Raw genomic sequence first — 21596 nt, 5'->3', positions numbered from 1 at the left:
CTGTCTAGTCGTTCTTTGTCTGAAAACTCTTCGCGTTTCCAGTCAAAGAGGGGCAGCCATAGGGTCAGGTTGTGCCTTATCAAAGGAATCAAGGGTAATATCAGCAGAATCAACAACTAGCTTATCAACAACCTCAACAGCAACAGATAGTGCGACAAGATGATAAGTTATATGAAATTAAAGGAATGCTGCAACATCTCATTGTGTCCAGTGGGAAAATGGAAGAAAAGGTCCACCAGATGTAAGAAAAGGTAGTATCACCGACTCAGCTATCAAGGGCATTGAGATTCAACTAGGGCAAATATCCATGGCCCTTAACAATCGTCCTCAAGGGACATTACCTGCGGACACACATGTTAACCCGAAAGAGCAGAGCCCGAAGCAGCTGATGGTTGTGAGTCTGAGAAATGGTAGATCTCTTGATCTAGAGCAAGAAATTGCTCGCAAAAATTGACTAACCGAGATACTCGTGCAAGTACCAATTGAAGTAGATGAGTCAACCAAGCTAACAGAAGTAAGAATCCAGCCAGCCTAGGAGGAAATAAACAAGGAAAAAGAGGTTTCAAAGGAGGCTGAGGAAGTTCAAGAGAAGGCATTAGAAAAAGTGCCCGAGCAGGATCGAACTCAAGTCAAAGGAAAGAAGAGACCGCCAGCACCCTTCCCATAGAGGTTAGCCAAATATCAGAAGGATGAGCAGTATACAAAATTCTAGAGATGTTGAAGCAGATCCAAGTGAACATTCCACTGATTGACACCTTGAGGGAGATGCCTGGGCATGCAAAAATGATGAAGGACTTGATGTCTCGCAAGTTCGACTTTAAAGAATTGGCAACTGTTACACTAACTCAGACATGTAGTGTTGTCATGACGAGACCCATAGTTGAGAAGCTATCCAACCCAAGGAGTTTCACAATTCCATGCACAATAGGCAGCTATGTTTTTGCTAAAGCATTGTGTGATTTGGGGGCGAGCATAAACTTGATGCCCTTGTCTATCTATAAAAATTTAGGCATTGGAAGAGCAAGACCCACATCCATGTTACTACAGCTAGCCGACCGAATGGTGAAGAGGTCATCAGGTATACTTAATGATGTACTTGTGCAGGTTGGAAAGTTTGTGTTTCCGGCAGACTTTGTCATTCTGGACTGCCAGGTTGACGAGGAGATTCCCATAATTTTGGGAAGGCCGTTCTTAGCCACTGAGAGAGATCTGATTGATTTTAAACAAGGGAGCTAAGGATGAGACTGAACGATGAAGAGATAACGTTCAATGTGAAAAGGTCTATGCAGCGACCCAGTGAGTTTGCTAACTTCTCCGTGATTTGTGGATATGATTCTGGAGGAGGAAGATAAGGCACTGAATGCAAAAGACCCCATAGCAGCTTGCCTGATGAACCTAGAAAATGTAGATGGTGAGAACTTGGTGGAGTGGATATTGGACCTTGAAGGCCAAGGGTATTGGAAAAGAGAGCTCGAATTCGAGCCTTTACACTTAGAAGAAAGAAAGACCCCTCTAGCTAAGCCATTAATCGAAGAGTCACCACAGTTGGAGCTAAAACCCTTGCCGTCCCACCTCAGGTATTCTTTCTTGGAACATAGTTCGACATCGCGTATTATTATCTCATATGGATTGTTCGATGTGTAGGTAGAACATCTTTTGCTGGTTCTAAAGGTGTGCAAGACTGCAATTGGGTGGACCATTATAGACATAAAGGGTATCAACCCAACGTTTTGTATGCATAAAATTCTACTGGAAGATGGACACAAACCTTTCAGAGAATATCAAAGAAGGCTGAACACCAACATGAAAGAAGTGGTGAAGAAAGAAGTGATCAAGTGGTTAGATGCGGAAATCATCTTCCCCATCTCTGACAGCAACTAGGTCAACCCAGCTCAGTGTGTGCCAAAGAAGGGTGGAATGACTTTAGTGCAAAATGAGAACAATGAGTTGATCTCAACAAGAACAGTCACAGGACGGCGAATATGTATGGATTACAAAATATTTAACAATTCCACCCGAAAAGACCACTTTCCATTGTCATTCATTGATCAGATGCTAGATAGATTGGCGGGGAGGTCCCACTTTTGCTTCCTGGATGGATACTCAGGATATAACCAGATATCTATTTCCCCAGAGGATAGAGAGAAAACACTATTCACCTGTCCGTATGGCATCTATGCCTTTCGGAGAATGCCGTATGTCCTATGCAATGCACCCGCCACATTCCAAAGGTGCACGATGGCCATCTTCACAGATATGGTAGAGGAAATAATGAAGGTTTTCATGGATGACTTCTCAGTGGTGGAGAACTCATTTGATGATTGCCTTTTGAACTTGAAAAGAGTGTTGAAGAGGTGTATGGAGACTAGTTTGTTACTTAACTAGGAAAAGTGCCATTTCATGGTACAGGAAGGTATAGTATTGGGACATCTAGTGTCAAGTAAGGGAATTGAAGTGGACCGTGCTAAGGTTGATATAATTAAGAAGTTACCTCCACCCATTTCTGTCAAGGCCATAAGAAATTTCCTTGGTCACGCCGGCTTCTACAGGCGGTTTATAAAAGATTTTTCCAAAATTGCCAACCCGTTGTGTAAAATTTCTTGAAAAAGATCACCCCTTTGTGTTTTCTGATGATTGCAGGGTAGCGTTTGAGGAGTTGAAGAAGAGACTGGTAACTGCGCCAATCATAGTGGCACCCAACTTGGGACAACCTTTTGAGTTGATGTGTGATGCAAGCGACTATGCTGTGGGAGCAGTTCTTAGGTACAGAAAAGATAAAGTCATGCATCCAATCTACTATGCAAGTAGAACCTTGAGTGGTGCCCAACTGAATTACACAGTGACAGAGAAAGAGATGCTAGCAGTAGTGTTCGTATTTGACAAATTCAGGTCATATCTGATAGGCTCGAAGGTAATTGTTTATACTGACCATGCTGCTCTTAGGTGCCTAATTGAGAAGAAGGAGTCAAATCCACGCTTGATTTGATGGGTGCTACTGGTTCAAGAGTTCGACTTGGAGATCCATGACCGAAAGGGAACGGAAAACCAAGTTGTTAAACATTTTTCCAGGCTTGAAGGAGCTGAAAAGAGGGTTGAGGTGGAATAGATTGTGGAGACTTTCCTAGGTGAACAACTTTTAGCCACGAGCCTTGAGGTAGCGCCATGGTATGCAGATATTGCAAACTACCTGGCGAGCGGTATTGTTCCCTATGACTTGTCCTCTGTGCAGAAGAAAAAGTTCTTTCCTGATTGTCGCATGTATTTCTGGGATGAACCATATTTGTTTAGGATTTGTGTTTATAACATGATCCGTAGATGTATTCCCGAGATAGGCCAAGCTTCTGTTCTGTAGGCATGTCATGCTTCACCGTATGGAGGCCATTTATGTGCTTGAGTCGGGCTTTTATTAGCCGACGTTGTTTAAAGATGCACACTTTTGGCTGAAAAGCTGTGATGAGTGCCAACAGACGGGGAATATTTCCTGTCGGTATGAGATGCCCATGAACCAAATTAAAGAGGTGGAAGTATTTGATGTATGGGGAATCGATTTTATGGGACCATTTGTCAGCTCATATAGCAACAAGTACATACTAGTAGCTGTGGACTATGTCTCGAAATGGGTAGAAAACGTGCACTCCCCACAAACGATGAAAAGGGAGTTATTGGTTTTTGGAGAAAAAATATCTTCACCTGATTTGGTACTCCGAGAATAATCATCAATGATGGAGGCACCCACTTCTGCAACCAAGCCTTTGCAAAGTTGTTGGAAAAATATGGCGTTCGCCATAAGGTTGCCACTCCGTATCACCCACAAACAAGTGGGCACGTGGAGGTGTCGAACAAGGAAATCAAGAGTGTTTTGCCCAAAACTATAAATGCTACTCAGACTGATTGGGCGAGAAAATTGGATGATGCGCTATGGGCCTACTGCATTGCATTCAAAACTCTGATTGGTATGTCACCGTACAAATTGGTTTGGAAAGGCATGTCACTTACCGGTGGAGTTGGAGCATAGAGCCTTCTGGCGCTAAGGCAATTACTTCTGGACTTGGAGGTCGCTGGAACGAGTAGAGTCACAGAGCTGCATGAACTTGATGAGTACCCTTGCCATGCTTTTGAGAGTACAAGGCTATATAAGGAAAGAATAAAGATGATGCATGTCAAAAATATTCTTGAGCGAAATTTTAAACCTGGAGATGTGGTATTGTTATACATTCGAGGTTGAAGTTATTTTCGGGCAAGTTGAAGTCAAGATGGTCAGGACCATTCTGTGTGATAGAGATGCATCCCACTGGAGCCGTAGAAATTGCATCATAAGATGGCTCTCACAAGTTTAGAGTCAATGGGCAAAGGTTGAAACATTACTTGGGCATGGATGAGGAAAAAGTTGTATCGGTGACTCATTTGCAAGAGCCAAAAATGTTGAGTGAACCTTAAGTTCGATTTCCTGCATCATGTCGCGATGTTAAATCAGGCACTTTGTGGAAGGGAACCCATTGTAATATTGAATTCGTCATGCTGTGACGTTAATTAAGGCGCTCGTTGGGAGGCAACCCAATTCGTAGTTTATTTTATCTTAACTAGAATTTTCTCTTTGTTTTTAGGCACTAACATGTTTTAGTCAACTCTTGGTATTTGAACAGGTACTAGAGCACGTTGGGAGGTCATAGCGCTTGCAGTCATTCACAACACAGAATGAAAATCATATGAGTACGCTCCAGACCTCGATGTCTACATCGTGCCATAAAGCCTAAAGAACAACGGACCTAGCAGCAGACCTCACATCGCCAGGTATCCCCCTCGCTACACAGCTCGAACTGCATGGCATATAGCGCGCTGGACCTCGCTACAGATCTGGCGCCGCACACTCTGTAGCGTGCTTGATCTCGTGTTGAGCTCGATGCATGCCTCGTGATACAGTGCTGTCGCGAGGTCAGGTTAGTTGTGAATTTTTTTTTCCTTTTTAATCCCCACCAGTTTAAAACACTACACACACACACATAACTTAATTAAAACACCCTACTGCCCGCCCTAACCTCCCATCTCACAAAACACCCTACTCCTCACTCTCACAAACCACCCTTCTGACCGTCCCAATTTCCCCCTCCCCCTCACACACAAACTCCATTGAAGCCATTCATTTATCCATTCTTTCACTCACTAGCGACATCAATTGAAGAGAAATTTCCCCTCCTAAGAATCTAAGGTACGAGCATGCCTCCTAAGAAGGATCGCGATAAAGGAAAGGGCAAAGCCACTACTCCTTCCAAAGCCAAGGCTTCCTCTGCGCCTCCACCGAAAAAGAGGAAAGGAGGGGAGGCCACTTCAAGTCAGGGAGAGGGGTTGCAAGCAGTTGATCTATAGCAGCCTCACACCCTCAGCAGGTGGGACAACTGGAATTTAGACTTAAGAGAATACCCACCTCTGCCAAGGACTTGTACAAGATTTGTCTGCTAAGACATATACATTCTGAGTCGGCTATTCATGAGCTCCGTCTAAAAGCTAAGTATAAAGCAATTTGGAAGGGTATTCATGATCTTGGGTTGAGCACGTGTTTGGAAACACTAGGATATCAATGTAAACTTTGTCCATGAGTTTTATGCTGGGTATGATCCGAATGATCCTGAGCAGCTGGTGCCTATTCGGGGGAGGTTGATTGATTTTTCTGCATCCGCTATATGCAATTACTTGGGAGCTCCGAATATTCCCCAGGAACCCCTGGATAACTTTATTACCCGTCCAACATATCTGGCGCTGAGATACACTCTCTGTGTTGTCAATTCTGTGGCCGCTTGGGTTCGTTACAAGAAGACCCAACGTCATAGGAAATTTCTAAAGAAAAAGATGAAGTTGGAAGCTCAGCTGTGGTTGAAATTGATCAACACGCGACTACTACCATGCAACCATGAGACTCTTATTAGCCGTGAAAGGGTATGCCTGTTGTACTTCCTAATGACTGTTCAGAAAGTGAATGTGGACTAGTTTATACGCTACCAAATGGCCTAGGTGAGAACAAGCAAGAGAATTGATAGATTGTCCTTTGCTAACATGCTGACTCATTACCTGAGAAAAGAAGAGGTGGAGGAGCGAGATTTTGATGTAGTCATTCCTCCACCCCTCGACTAACGGACATCACCAACATCTGGGTTAAGGAGGAGACTGTTATGGCTTCAGTGACAGGTGCCTCGAGATAACAGCTTTATGGCCCATTTATATGGGATGATGGACTTGCAGCTTAGGATTGCAGGATAGCCGTCCACTACAGAGGAGAGGGCCATCTTGGAGGAGCGTTTCCTGCTCAATGCTCATGCCCAGCAGCTGGTTGGGCTTGGCGATGGCCAACGACTCCCAGAAGATGAGGATGTCAACACGCTAGAGTGTTCTGAGGCCGAGCCTATCCCTTTGTTCTTAATTATCACTGTTTTGATCCTTTTACCTCTTAAAGGCACTTTAATTATAAAATGAGCGCTAAAAGAAGTAAGGAGGGAACTTGGGTGGCTTTTGAGTGGAACTAATGAATGAAATAAAGGTGCACTTATATTTTAAAGAATACACCACTAGCAGTAATGGTAGAAAAGAAAAGAAAAAGTATTGTTGAAAAAAAAAATATGTAGCAAAAGAAAATAAGAATATCTTGTCCTTGCTAGTAGGTATGATTTAAAGTAGTGCTTAAAGAAATAGAGAATATTTTTGGGGTATGATCTTGTTTGTAAAATTGAAGTTGATTGAAGAATTTGCGCTTAAAGTTTATTATGTGATGTGTTAAAGTGCTTAGGAGGGTTACTCATTATTCCTAAATTTATCCTACCCATCCTTTAGCCCACAGTATAACCATAAAAAGTCCTAATTAATTTTAGATCGAGCAAGCCTACATTAGTAGAAGTTTACATAATGGACAAGCCTATGGTACTTTGTGCATGCTTGTGACTTCTTTGTGAGAGTGAGGAATTTCTTTGATTTATCTGAGTCCTTAAAATATATATTAATATTTGATTCGAGTGTGTGGATTCAACTTACTTTTTTTGTTCGTGTTGTGAGGGCACATGATTTCGCAAGGGACAAGTGACGTTATTAGATTTATCTTTGATGTTAAGTATTCAAGCCATGAATGCATTGTGATATTGAGTCGGTTTGTGTGGCTAGGATTGTTACGAGCATTTTGTCTTGTTGTTGCATAAATTTTTGAAGTATGGCATAGAGTAAGGGGAAGTGTGTGTTGAAGGCATATGCTAAAGTTGAATTGTTGCTATCAACCATGATCATAGATATGGTGTGATTCGGATGTGCTAAAAGAAAATAAAGTGCTATAGGTTTGAACTGGTAGTTGACTCGAGGACGAGCAACGTTTAAGTGTGGGGTGGTGATGTTAGGCCAAAATGCTATACTTTTCGTACATTACTCGCCTTATATTTTGTTGGTTTAGTGATTAATTGTGCAATATTTGAGCTAAATTGTGTTGTTTAATGTGTAGGAGCATTGGAAGGAAATGTCGAATGAAAGCTGCACAAAAAGAGGACAAAAATGCAAGAAAAGAGCACAAAAGCATCAAGTACCCAAACCGTGCTACAGACCAGGCTTCGCGAGGTCTATAGCCACCTTGACCGCGCTACAGACCAGGCTTCACGAGGTCTATAGCCAGATTGACCGTGCTACAGACCAGGCTTCACGAGGTCTATAGCCAGCTTGACCGCGCTATAAGCCTGGCTTCGCGAGGTCTATAGCCCGGTAATTAAAAGTCGCGGGTTAAAAGACTCCAACTTGGATTTAGACTGGTGAATTTCGGCCCTAACATATAAATACTTCCCAAATGAGTTGATAGAGGGTTGGACACCAAATGAGTTAATAAGCTTAGATCTGAATTTTTTTTCCAGCTTTTTTGTTCTCTATATCTTCAAGCGTGAAATATTTCCATTCTCCTTTTTCCTCAAGTTTCTACATACCTATCACAACTAAGAAAATTCACAAACAGACGCGAGAAATCTAAAACCTCATCTTCTTTAATGCTAATCTTGTTAGTTTTTGAATATGATTTTATGAGAAATTTGGAGTGGGTATTGTTTGAACTTATTAAAATTAGTCTAAGTAGACTGTATACAAAGTTTTAAGTCATTTAGTGGAGATTTGGAATAGTCTTAATCAAGAATTGCAAATGAAAATCGTACAAAATTCGTTAGAGATGCTTATACACTTTTATACAATATTATACACTTTTATACAAAGAGGTATATTATAAATATATATATATATATATATATATATATATATATAAAAGTGTATAAATATATATATATATATATATATAAAAATGTATAAGCACAGTAGTGAAAATATTAGTGATACACCATGTATATAGGTGTAGCAGTTGATGAAGAAGAAGAAGAAGAAATGTGAGAAATCCACCAAATACCTGTAAATAATATATCAGCCTTGTATAAAATAATGTATAAGATGTGTTTATACACTATTATACATTGCTTATACAATATTATACACTATTATATAAATGAATTCTATTAATGGAGCTTCACTGGTTATTCTTCTTCTTTGGGCATCTTCTGAAATTCAACTCAAATCTATCTCAAATCTGCTCCAAATCACTTCAAATTTGAGTTTTGAACTTCCCTTGACGATCCCAATCAATTGGGCCAACACCCAATCCAAACAACTAACAAAATCGAAAAATTCAATTTCTGAAATTCAACTCAAATCTACCTCAAATCTGCTCCAAATCACTTCAAATTTGAGTTTTGAACTTCCTTTGACGATCCCAATCAATAGGGCCAACACCCAAATCCAAACAACTAACAAAATCGAAAAATTCAATTTCTGAAATTGAAGCTTCGAATGACCTTTAATGGTGACTTCAAAAATAATAATTTTTTTAAGTGATATTTTTTCTTCTCATCTTAATAGCGATTATCAACTTTGAATCTGGAAGGAGAATTGAAGAATATATATAATGATAGAGAAACTTTGGGGTGCAAAGTCGTGAAAGAGGAAGAAGAAGAACGAAGAAAAGAAAAAAATAGGGTGGGCTAACTGGTGAAAAATAATTTTCAGATTATGTACAACCTGTGCCATATCAGGTAAGGGCTTCAAACGTGGGCCATTTTTTGCTGGACTGTTGGGCCAAGTGACAAGTAGCGTAATTCCCCGTTAAAAAATAAATTAAAGGAAGACGGGGAACATTTTAAATGGAAAAAGAAAAAAAGAAACCAAATGGGATCGGATCCAAGGGCATTCCAGGGTCTAAACGGGTCAACCAGCCAAAACCCCAAATGGATCCAAAATTCTTCAAACCATTGATCTAAGTTTTAACACACGTTGAAGCTCTTCTAATGGCGGAATTGCTCTTCAAATATCCCCAGTACCAATATCAGCGGTAACGCTCATTAGCAAGAGGCCCATTATTAATGGTTCGATTAAGATCAATTTTGCTATTTATTCTGCTCTTTAAGAGCTTCGGGTCAATTATTATTGCCGAACAAAGTGAAGAGTTCTCAGAAGCACTATTGTTGAGGCCATTACCAGATCGTAAAGTGTTGGCGCATTTTCACTTCGAAAGTAAAATCCCCCCAACTCGCACTCATGGCCCCCACCACAGTCTCTTCCCCAAATCCATTTATCAGCTGGTACACTTTCAATTTGGGCTTCTTATTATCTCAATGAATATTTTTTGATTTTATTTAGTTTCGTATTGGCATTTTTTTAGCTCTGTATATGGTAGGGGACGAGGTGGAAAAATCATATGCAATTAGAAAGAATGCTAACATAGCACAATGAAAGTAAAGGGTCTATATAGGAATAGAATACTAACTAGTCGACATTAAGATGTAGTTGTTATCGTTACATTTGCATTAGTTCCCACATTTATCAGTTTTGTTTAGTTCTAAGTAAGCCGTGCACAGATAAGCGTGAGATTTAACAACTTTGAACTTTAAGGAAGCCTTAATTTACCTTGAAAGACCAAATATTTAGTATTAGAACGAAAGTGGGACCAAATAGAGCTGAATGGATACAGAGGATTTACATGGCCAGTCCCAATTAGTTTGGATTGAGGCGTAATTAATTGATTGATATTCTAGAAGAGTCGTATATGTAGACAATTAATATGGAAGATGGGTACCCTTCCTTAAGGGATATGATAACAAGTAATCAGATAAAATCTGACACCAAGGAAACATGCAATTCCTGTTTTATTCCTTTTTTATTCTGGAAAGTTGTATGTATAAGTGCTGAAGTGGGGCGAGTGTTGGACTGAACTATGCGTGCATGAGTAATTGAGCAGTTGATTCATTAAAATATAATACTCAATTGTGTGATTAGGTTCATAAATTTAGAGTTCGAGAAATGGAGCTGTCCTTCACACAAGGTCGCTGGAATTATGGACGCTGGGGTGGATACGACCCCATTTCAAGTAGAAATGCAAAGCCACCTGGAGTTGAACTGTGGGCTAGTTTTGATGTTCCACAACATCAGGTCGACGCTTCTTGGAGAAATTTAACCCATGCTCTTTCAGGGCTCTTTTGTGCTTCTATTAACTTCCTAGAGTCATCAACTGCATATTCTGCTCCTCAGTGGAGCTTCAAGTCATTTACCACAAATGTCAGGTACGGCACATTGCCCCGTGAGGCTGTTTGCACAGAGAACCTCACTCCATGGCTAAAGTTGCTTCCTTGCCGAGACAAAGCTGGGCTTTCTGCATTGATGGACAGACCTTCTATCTACAGAGGATTTTATCACTCTCAGAGATTGCATTTGGTCTCGAATGAATTTGATCTAGCTGAAGCAAGTTCCGGAATGGTGCTTGAACAGACACTTACCGTTGTTCTTCAACCGGTTACTTTAGGAAGTGGCATGACATTTGGCTCAATACGACAGCCAAGTTGGTCATTGAGCTCGTTGTTTGGACGAAAAGTTAGTGGAAGGTGTGTTCTTTCAAATACTAGTAACGTGTATGTCCAATTAGAGCCGAATTTGGTGTCAGAATTGAAGAGTACTTCAGCTATGCAACAAGAATCCGATGTTAAGAATTTGGTATCTCAAGCTTGGAGTGACATGAGCTTTGAAATGTCTGATTCCCCAGTTAGGGTAATTAAAGAAGTTTATGGCTTTCACAAGGAGTCATCCCTTCTATATGAATATTCTCTAGCAAATAGCAGTGATTCAAGGCCATTTGACTTGGAGTTCAGGTGGAAGCGTCCCGTGACATGGTCATCTCAACTGGCACCTTTGCAGGCTAGCAGGTTCCTTATGGGAAGTGGGAATGAAAGGGGTGCAATAGCCATCTCCTTGAAATCTGTAGGAAGAAGTGAGTATACGGATTCTTCTGATGATGAGGACGGAAGATGCTCGTTACGGGTTGATGTGTTCCAAGTTGTGCCTTGGTATGTCAAGGTTTATTACCACACGCTCAAAGTGTATCTAGATGAACGTCTGCATAGTTTAGCAGATGTCATAGAAAGGACAAATGTCTCGCCTTCTGAAGACAAGGTTTCTCCTGGGCTAATGGAATTAGCATTGCGATTGCCCTGTGATGTGAACTCGGTGATATTGACATTGGAGTTTGATAAGGTATGAATTGCCTTTTCCAGTTTATCTAGAATAAATTTGCTGATATTTTCTTGATAAGGAGCTATCTAATCATCTCATTTTGGGAGTTATTGTATAGGAGATTGGTAATTATAGAGTATAAACATAACTCGTTTGGAGTATCTGTATAGAAAATTTGTAAGTATAGACATAATTCATCTTCACATGAATATTTGTACTTGGAGTAAAGACAAAATACCTTATAAGTTGATTTGATGTCAGATGCTGTGCAGCCTTTCTGTAGTCTTAAATTTTTAAACTACTTTTTGTCTGCTTGTATGATTATCTTGTAAAGCTGTGTGGGCCAGGGATGGTTATTTGTAAACCGATACGGTGATATTTCCAATTTCTTGTTCTATATCTCTGTGGAATTGACCGAGGTATCTGTGAGGCCTAGATTATTTTGAATCTAATGGAACAGGTAGAAAGCAAATTGATGCATATTAGCACCAGCGATCGACCGGTTTAACGTTACCTTTATTTCTTTGGATTTCTTCACAGGGTTTTCTGCACATCGATGAGTATCCTCCAGATGCTAATCAGGGTTTTGACATTCCATCAGCTTTAATCAGGTTTCCCGAGATCAAAACAAAGCTGCATTTATTTGAGGATAAATCTTCTTGCAAGTCACCTCTCTTATCCAAGCTACAGGTACCAATTGGCATTGTTAAACAAGTGAAGCTCTTATGTAATATGATATTGTATTGAATATGCATCCTATTGAGCATCTGCTTCTTTCCAGGAAGAAAGCCCTATTCTATGGTACACAGAAGTATTGCTTGTACCCTTGACCACTCCTGATTTTAGCATGCCATACAATGTCATCACAATTACATGCACTGTATTTGCTCTATATTTTGGATCACTTCTTAATGCACTACGTAGGCGTGTCGAAGAGGAGGAGAGGCTTCTGAAAAATAAAGGTAAATTTCTCTCTGAAAATATAACTATCATGTTGCTTTATTTCTGATAAGTAGAGTGCACACCTCACTGGGATTCTACTGGATGGTGAAAGTAGTCTTTCTCAGTTGGATTTGCATGGATGTATATTTTTCTCCACTCAGTTGTTTTAATATTTTTTAAGTTTCTGGTAATGAAAGCAAAAGATATTTACCAACTTGCTACCTGATAAAAAAGGATATATTACCAATTTGCTGGAATTAAGGCGTATTGTTGTTGTTTCATTTACACCGTGCTGGTGTTTGCCAAACTTATTCTTACTCTGGTCAATATTTATATGTCAGTGTATGGCTAAAGGGTGGGATTGGAGAATCTCTAGTCCGAGAAAATCCTTATTTTCCTTAAATGAACACATAATGAACAACATAATGAACACAGCGAACACAGCAAATTCACATAATGAACACAGCGAAAATACAACATAATGAACACAGCGAATTCACATAGCTTGCAAAAATGTTGGGTAAGGCTGCGTACAATAGACCCTTGTGGTCCAGCCCTTCCCCGGACCCCGCGCATAGCGGGAGCTTAGTGCACCGGGCTGCCCTTTTTTACCACTATTAATTTGACGGGGGAACGTGGTTGATATTGGTCGAGTTTGAGTTTCAGATATTGATCTTGATGTTTGTTTTATTAGCAGCAGAATGAAATGAACAAGAAAAGAGACAGATGCTCCATATAACTTACACCAACTAATTTAAATGAAGTTGGTTGATATAACAATTGGGTAATAAAGTGTGTTTCAGATTTGATGTTTTTCTTTGCCTGCTTGCAGCTACCAAGGACAGTAGTCCTATAGGCGTGCTACTGTCCAAACTATCAGCTAAATTGAGGGGAAAACCGTTGGAACCACCGAAATCGTCCGCATCATCATCAAAAGTCAGTTATAAGCTGATTCTCAGAGTGATACTGGTGGCGGGTATTGCTGTTGCTTGGCAGTACTTTGGATAACCTCCAAATGAAGCTACATAAAGAGGTTTTGTACAATATGTTACATGATTCCACGGGACTAATAGCATAGATTTTATGAATCAACCTCAAGCTTCCTTATGTAGGATTGAGCATTGTATCATTCAATTAATTGTCAACCGCATTTGTGTACGATTAGCTCTTAGCTTTACATGTCCCTCTGAGTGATTGCTGAAGAATTGAAAACCGTAGTGCTAATGAGGCTAGGATAGGTCTACTATGTCGAGTTCCTTTTTTTCTTTTTTCTTTTTATGTCTGTTCCCGTATCTCGCATCCCCTACTTTTTTATTATCAGGTACCAGTATCTTCGACTCTTGTAACTAGGGTTGGCAAACAGGCGGGTCGGTCAGATATTGATGGGTCAAGAACGGTAACTCAAAAAACGGTTAAAATATTCGGCCCGATCCATATTTAAGACAGATAAAAAATGGGTTAACAGATATATAATATGGGTATTTATATCATTCATGACTTTTGGGAGAATTTTTAATCTTCTAAATTTGAGGCATTCCCAATTTGAGCCTTTGCAAATGTAAAAGTTAAATCAATTGGTTATCCATTTTTTAAGTGGATAATATGAATCTTATCCATATTTGATTCATTTTTAAAAAGTTTATTATCCAACCCATTTCTTAGTGGATAACATGAATGGGTAATTATCTTTTATAGAGAAACTTTCAGAAACCACTATGTTTTAGTGGTTATTAGCTAGTTGTAGCTACCATTTACTATATTACTTCCTATAGCTATGTTTTCAGATTTTTTAGAGTGTATTCGATGTATTTAAGCTACTGTATTCATGAATACAGTAGCATTTCTAGGCGTGAAACAGGGGATTACAGCTAGACAGATTTTTGTATTCGACTGTATTCATGGCGTGAAACATGGGATTACAGCTGGACAGATTATTGTATTCGACTGTATTCACGGCGTGAAATGGGGGATTACACTGTTTTTAAACGGAAAGTGAATCAATTAACATAATAGACTCTTAATATAACTCAACAAACTCAATTATAACACACAAATTTTGTATTTTCATTTATAAAAAAGATTCTCAACCGAAAAGCACCCCAAAAACATAGCAATCTTCAGAGAAATTATATAATACATCTGAATATATAAATTATATTAATTAAAAAAAACATATGAATACATTCATGGAATATAGCGAGACAGTGAATACAATGAAATACATAGAATACAGCGAGATACATTGAAATACAATGAAAAAAAAGACAATGAATACAATGAACTACATAGAATACAGCGAGATACATTGAAATACAATGAAAAAAAGACAATGAATACAATGAAATACAACGAGATACATTGAAATATATTAACAGAAAATTCAAGTTGCTCAGCCCCCAACTTCGTCGTCTTTGTTCAAGGCAACCCTAATGTCGTCTCGTTGAAGCAACATCAGTATCCAGTCTTCGCTCGCCACCGTTGCCTCCGGTTGCCGACGATTAGCACGTAATTACCAGCGAAATAACGGAGGTTTTTGTTGATCCGATATGTTGCGTCAGAGAATGAGATTGGGAGGCTGAGGGCGGCGGTATCAATGAATAACGGCCACGGTCGAAACGGTGACGGTGGCAATTGCTCCAGCGTCCGGTAGAGGAGAAGACATCGGGAAGTAGAGAGAGAGAGAGGGAGAATAGATATGGGGTAGGGGATAGGAGAAATTTGAGGGGATATGAGAGAAAAATAATACAAAGCTTATTTTATGGCTTAAGGGTAGGAGGTGGCCATAAATAGATATTTGGCTATAAAAAATCATAAGGTAGCTGTGGAATATAATTTTTTAAAAGGGTATTTATTTAAATAAATAAGGTATCAACCTTTGCTATAGGAGGTAACTAATCCTTATATCCATTTTCCACCGGAACTTCTAACTAAGAAATGTTTCGAAAGGTAGGTTAAATAGACAAGTACCCTATTGCTTTAGTAAATAAATTTGAACTTTTGAAAAAAAGAAGAAGATACAAACAAACAACAATATCCCAGTGACATTCTACAAGTGGGGTTTGCGAAGGGTAGTGTGTACGCAGACCTTACTCCTACTCCTCCGGAGTAGGAAGGTTATTTCCGATAGACCCCCGAAACAATAAGATGAAACGAGACAATGTAGCAGTAACAGCAAAGGAATCCAGAAAGATAACTCCAACAACGTAATAACCAGAAAATAGAGAGACAAGTAATAACACATACGTGATGGAATACTAAGGACACAACAGGATCCACTAACATCCTACGACAAAACACTTCCAGACTATCTTCTTACAACCTAACTGACAACCCTAATGAAGTACTAAGGACACAACTGGAGCCACCAGCAGCCTAAAGCATAACACTATCAGACTAGCCTCCTATCTCCTAACCTACAACCCTAATGCTCGACTTCCACAACTTCCTATCAAGGGCCATGTCCTCGAAAATCTGCAGCCGCGCTATGTCCCGCTTGATCACCTCTCCCCAATATTTCTTAGGCCGCCCTCTACCTCTCCTCATACCTGTCAAGGCCAGCTGCTCACACTTCCTTACCGGGGCATCTACGCTTCTCCTCTGCACGTGCATAAACCATCTACTTAGCTTCCTGCATCTTGTCATCCATGGGAGCCACACTCACCTTCACCCGGATATCTTCATTCCTAATCTTATCCAGCCGAGTATGTCCGCACATCCATCTCAGCATCCTTATTTCTGCAACTTTCATCTTCTCGATATGGGAATTCTTGACTGGTCAACACTCTGCACCATACATCATGGCCGGCCTAACCACCGCTCTATAGAACTTATCTTTAAGTTCCGGGAGCACCTTCCTGTCACACAAGACGCCACACGCTAACCTCCATTTCATCCACACCACCCCTATGCGGTGCGTGACATCCTCTTCAATCTCCCCATCCCCTGGATAACCGACCCCAGATACTTGAAGCTCCCTTTCATAGGGATGACTTGAGAGGCAAGCCTCACCTCTATGTCTGCTTCTCTTGACACGCCATTGAACTTGCACTCCATGTATTCTGTCTTAGTCCTGCTCAGCTTGAAACCTTTAGACTAAGGGTCCGTCTCCAAACCTCCAACCTCTCATTAACACTGCCTCGCATCTCATCAATCAGGACTATAACATCGACGAATAACATATACCACGACACCTCCCCTTGAATATGGTGTGTCAGAGCGTCCATCACCAGAGCAAATAAGAACGGGCTAAGCACAGATCCTTGATGTAACCCCATAACAACCAAAAAATGCTCCGAGTCACCCCCACTGTCCTAATCCGAATCTTAGCTCCATCATACATGTCCTTAATCACCCTAATATAAGCCACTGGAACACCTTTCACCTCCGGGCGTCTCCAGAGATTTGCCTCTGAAATGGAGTGGCTAAATACCACAACGTTAGGTGGTAATGTGGTCTTCAAATACCACAAATTTAATTATATGGTGAATAATGTAGGCATCGAGAAAAGGAAAAAGCCATCTCACCTATCGGAAACTACAAAAGGCAAGTCATATAATCTACGTTGACAAACTCAAGAAAGGCTTTTTCCCACATTAAAATTCTGTCATCAACTACTTTAACCCATTAGCAAGGATTTACAGGTGAGTACAATGATAACCATGCCTCCAATTTACAACTTGCTAACTGTCAGTATTTGGTTAAATTATCTTATTCTCTTGAAAGGGGTAGTTACAACCATCTCATCATCTCTAATCCTTTTCAGCTTTTCACTAGCCAAACTGCATACAAGTGGCTTATCTGAAATAGCTTTTTGAAAATCAACTTCTCTCTCTCTTATACCTGAAATTACACCAGAAACAACCATTCTGAGTAGAAATGAAGAGATAGAATACTACTGTTCAGGGAATTGAGATATAAGACACAATTAAGCCTATTCCATTGTAGCAAACCTGAATCACATTTATTTGTTCTTGTTCTCTTCAACAGACCAGAATCTTCCAAACACAGCTTCCTTTTTAGGTTCAATGCCACTCCTGCACAAGCAAAGTTATATAAGATGGATAATATAGCTTACTTCATGGAGAGGAATGTCTAAACCTTCCATTACCTCTATTGCTTTCCTTAAATTTCTTGTTACTGAGGGAGTTGGCGTCCTCAAGATGTTCTTCTCTCTCACCATTGAGTTCCTTCATGCAGAGCACTCCCTTTTCAACTTCTATTGGACTATGTGTTCCTGCACGATTCAACAACAAGAAATACTTTAAATCACGGTTCGTAAGCAGGAGAATGGTGGTGGGAGGTAAATAAGCACACACATGACTTCTAAATAGCTTCAAAAACTTAAGTCTTTGCTTCATATTACGAGAACAAGCTGCAGCAGGGCTATCCATGACAGCAGCTGAACTGATGGCTCCATCCTTCAAAATGATATCTCGTCACCGAAACCTACGACCCTTGATGATTCTTTTTTTTTTTTGGGTCACATACATTTACGCACTAGTCAACCTTCAATTTTGAGCTGCCAGACTAATAGCTTGGAAGCAGCAATTCAGAATGACATGCAACATTTATTTATTTTGAGAATGATAACATTTTATAAAAGAAAACAGCACTAAGTTTGTGCTGGTGGAAGTGAAAATACATATCCCAAAAACAGTAAAGAATTCCCCCACGACAAAAACTAACAAGGATTCAATGATAGCACGTATGGAGTCACTATCATTTACAGGGCATTCTTTACACCAAAGAAGAAAAAGTATTAAACATTTCATTATGATTCTCTTAATGGGGTTCCTGACATCCTCAAAACATCTGGAGTTCCTCTCATTCCAGACTGTCCACCAAATACAGGATGGAATATTCTGCCACCATTTATTCAATTCTGCAGCTTACTGCATAAGATGTGCTAGCATTTTGTTTTGCGCACACTCAAGCCAGGGAGGGAGACGCTTACGGAGTAGCACACTTAGAAGACATCAACTTGAGTGATATTCAGTCAACCTTAATAGCTGGACTGAAACATAATATATTGTCATACTTTCTTCATATCATCCATTAGTTATTCATGCATTTATTGATGAATAAGAAATGTCAAGGTGTCATCGCCATTGGTCTGTAATCCTTCAATCTAGAAGCTTATAGGAACTAATCAATTCTGCATCTTATGTTTTGAAGTCACAAATAAGAGAAAATGCAAAATCAATAGATCTGTATATCAGATCTATAAGGCTATGGACCGATGGATTAGAGTAAAAGAAAATCATAATTTATCCCGTTATGTACAAACAGATAAAGCTTGAAAACTCATCTGAAACCTTTTTTCCGTTTCATGTTCCAGAACATTAACATCACTAAAGCCTAGTAATTTTGCAAAACTTAAACCTTCCTGAATAATCAAATTGAACTTTTGAGCAAAACGCAGGCTATAAATTCACGGTTTTACTTCTGCACAAAAGTTCCAACACTATCACAAGTTACTGCTTGTATTTACACTTAACATTAGTAGTCCTAAATATCTACCACCATTTGTAGATTTATCTTATTTGTGGTTTCTCCCAGCAAAACCTAAGATGTCTATGAACATTGAAGCAGAATTTTCATCTAGGGCAATCAATTTCTTGAGGATTACATAATCCAACCCTGCATATTCTCAACAATCACTACTTCCATAAAGCACAAGTAAGCATATGTTTCTCTGTGTGTGTGCGTATGTTGTGTGTATCAACAACACAGAAGCCCCGTCAAATTGTTTGATAAAATTGGCATGGTTATATATTGAAATGGAAAATATAACAACGCAAATTTTATCAAACAATTGGTGTTGTTAGCCTAAAATATAAAGTAATAAGACATTCTCATGATTCCCATATAGACCCTATCCTGGTTCAGCCTAAAAATAGAACTCAATATTTGATTTTCCATTTATTATTTTTGCAGAATTAAACAATATGTGTTTCATCTATCCAACAATTTAAGCTTTTCAATGAGAAGTTCACTCAGTTTGATCTGTTACAGGAGCTGGTAAAGGTTTAAACTCACTGCTACCCATTGCCAAAAATATTTTGAAGTGTCCCCCCCCCCCCCCCCTTACCCCCCCACACAAGAAAAAAATTCGAAACTAGGTTCAAATTTTACATAGCCGAATTCAAGATATGAACTCCATGAGTTTGTCTCTGAGCCGAGGGTCTCCCGGAAACAGCCTCTCTATTCCCTCAGGCGTAGGGGTAAGGTCTGCCTACATTCTACCCTCCCCAGACCCCACTGGTGTGATTTTACTGGGTTGGGTTGTTGTTGTTGTTGAGTTTGAGTTTGAGTTCGAAATTCTACCATAGCTCATTTGATTTAGTAGGTTCGACATGTATTATTTGTATTTATTTAATAAATTTTTAAACACAGACAAAATTTGAGTCAAAGTTACTGGGTGGGATGAACACATAACTTGTACACTACGTCCGCCCTTGCTATTATATCAAGCTATAGTTCAACAAAGAGGAAAGAAAAAAAGAAGCAAAGAGATAACAAAGGGGGCTTACTTTTGGAACCAACTTTAGAGAGCTTTCCTTCAACAATGAGAGCGCGAGAATCAGAGTCACCAATGGACAACCCACGAGCAGAGAAGAACGAAAGAAGGGACTTCCACGTAACAGAGGAAGCAATAAAATCAACCCCTCTACTAATAAAGTGACCATTTAGCTTTATATGTGCTGGGTCAAGCCCAAAAACACGTGCAATGAAACCAAGATCAAGTCTTTGGTCTTCCCAAGCCATTATTGCTACTATCTTTGGTAGTGAAGGGCAGAACAACTTGATTAGTCTCTTCTTATCATCCCCTCCACTCATCTTTCTTTCTTGGAATTGTTTTATTTTATAATAACCCTTTTCTTCTCTGTATTCGGTTCTGCAGATAGCTAATCTTGGTGGGTGGAGTTCTGACGTTGTGCAAAAATTGTGAAACGATGAATGTGTAGTGAGTGGACTTGTGTTTTCTCTTTCAAGTTCTAACGGACCTCTGGAAGTGTCTGAAACCTTTGTTAACCCGGATTCCGATCCGCGGGTCGGAGTGGTGTTTGCGGGTCTTCTTTTTTTCTTCAAAATATTTAAATAATGGCGAAATGGTCATTTATGTTTCAGATAAATCTAAATTAGTCCCTTTAGAATTATCTCTAAGCTGTTCTAGTGCTTAAAGTTTGTAAAAATGAGCACTTTTGCCTCCGACAATTATCTAACAAACCTTGGCTGTTGATTTAATTAACGGGAACTATATAAAATAATAATAATTAATGGGAACTCCGTATACCTAAAAAATACGAGTAACAATTAAACTTGTTTGTGGGTTTAAAGATATGTGATTTAATCCAATACTAATTGATAAACGAGGAATCTAATGTATAAATTTAAGAGTAAGGCAAGTCAAACGAATCGTGTAAGCAGACCTCGACCTCGAGCAAAGGCGACCTCGAGGTAAATAAGCAAGAACACTAAGAACAATAAAATAATAATAAGATGATTCAGATGAGCAGTAGGCAGAAAAGTAAGAGAGTATATTCTTTGCTAATGATTGATGATGTTTACAAATGATTGAGGTCTCCTTTATATAGCAGGGGAACCCTAAATAAGGTACATTTCTATTTACAGTAAAGAATCTTATTGGGACAGCTGTCTAACCACCTAGTACGGATTCGTACAAATCTATTTCATAATTTACGCCATGATCTTGGGGATGTGGCGGGAATCTTGTCCTTCTGTAACAAACCCGTAACGGCATCATTTCGGTGTCGATCATACTCGGCTTCGGTGCTCGCCGAGTACTCCGATCTTCGAGCCCTGTACTCTGTACATCGGGCTCGGACTCAGTTCATCGGCCTCGGACTCGACCCATCCTGAACTCGGGCTTGAAGCGATTCTTCGAGCCCGTGAGATCGGGCATACCTGATTTCGACCGTATACAAACTCATATTTTAACTTTTGCAGTTTCTCTTATTTTTGGTATATTTCTAATGTTTGGTTGCAATTTTTCAATGTGTAATTTTTATTATTTTGCTCTAATTCTAGTATGTGGTATAGTTTTTGGTATTGCAATTTCTAGAATTTGACGGCACTTT

General features: G+C 39.6%; 3 protein-coding genes across 3 annotated transcripts; 2 read left to right on the top strand and 1 right to left on the bottom strand.

Annotated features, from left to right (window-relative positions):
• Positions 1-714: 714 nt before the first annotated feature.
• On the top strand, positions 715-1236 carry LOC109217325. Its single transcript, XM_019381567.1, has one exon. It carries the CDS (start codon positions 715-717, stop codon positions 1234-1236), a length of 522 nt encoding a protein of 173 aa, XP_019237112.1.
• A 7978-nt stretch (positions 1237-9214) lies between these two features.
• On the top strand, positions 9215-13834 carry LOC109217327 (GPI transamidase component PIG-T). Its single transcript, XM_019381569.1, has 5 exons — positions 9215-9632; positions 10327-11574; positions 12094-12243; positions 12335-12515; positions 13328-13834. The coding sequence occupies exons 1-5, from the start codon at positions 9414-9416 to the stop codon at positions 13501-13503; spliced, it is 1974 nt and encodes a 657-aa protein (XP_019237114.1). The 5' UTR covers positions 9215-9413; the 3' UTR covers positions 13504-13834.
• A 3218-nt stretch (positions 13835-17052) lies between these two features.
• LOC109217326 lies at positions 17053-20488 on the bottom strand. Its single transcript, XM_019381568.1, has 4 exons — positions 20028-20488; positions 17603-17728; positions 17445-17528; positions 17053-17334 (listed from the first exon to the last, which is right to left on the bottom strand). The coding sequence occupies exons 1-4, from the start codon at positions 20332-20334 to the stop codon at positions 17198-17200; spliced, it is 654 nt and encodes a 217-aa protein (XP_019237113.1). The 5' UTR covers positions 20335-20488; the 3' UTR covers positions 17053-17197.
• Positions 20489-21596: the final 1108 nt, after the last annotated feature.

This window comes from Nicotiana attenuata, unplaced genomic scaffold (assembly GCF_001879085.1).
Source record: "Nicotiana attenuata strain UT unplaced genomic scaffold, NIATTr2, whole genome shotgun sequence".
Taxonomy (NCBI): Eukaryota; Viridiplantae; Streptophyta; class Magnoliopsida; order Solanales; family Solanaceae; genus Nicotiana; species Nicotiana attenuata.
Note: the sequence above shows the minus strand (reverse complement) of the source record. Positions and strands in the feature narration are given on the sequence as shown.

Bases quoted from the DNA above. Each gene is read 5' to 3' on its own strand.
- LOC109217325 (XM_019381567.1), top strand. From the start codon at position 715: ATGTTGAAGCAGATCCAAGTGAACATTCCACTGATTGACACCTTGAGG.
- LOC109217327 (XM_019381569.1), top strand. From the start codon at position 9,414: ATGGTTCGATTAAGATCAATTTTGCTATTTATTCTGCTCTTTAAGAGC. The intron at 9,633-10,326 runs GTACACTTTCAA...TTGTGTGATTAG, and splicing joins CCAAATCCATTTATCAGCTG to GTTCATAAATTTAGAGTTCG. The intron at 11,575-12,093 runs GTATGAATTGCC...ATTTCTTCACAG, and splicing joins TGACATTGGAGTTTGATAAG to GGTTTTCTGCACATCGATGA.
- LOC109217326 (XM_019381568.1), bottom strand. From the start codon at position 20,334: ATGAGTGGAGGGGATGATAAGAAGAGACTAATCAAGTTGTTCTGCCCT. The intron at 17,729-20,027 runs GTAAGCCCCCTT...TGAATCGTGCAG, and splicing joins CTCTAAAGTTGGTTCCAAAA to GAACACATAGTCCAATAGAA. The intron at 17,529-17,602 runs GTAATGGAAGGT...TTGCTTGTGCAG, and splicing joins ATTTAAGGAAAGCAATAGAG to GAGTGGCATTGAACCTAAAA.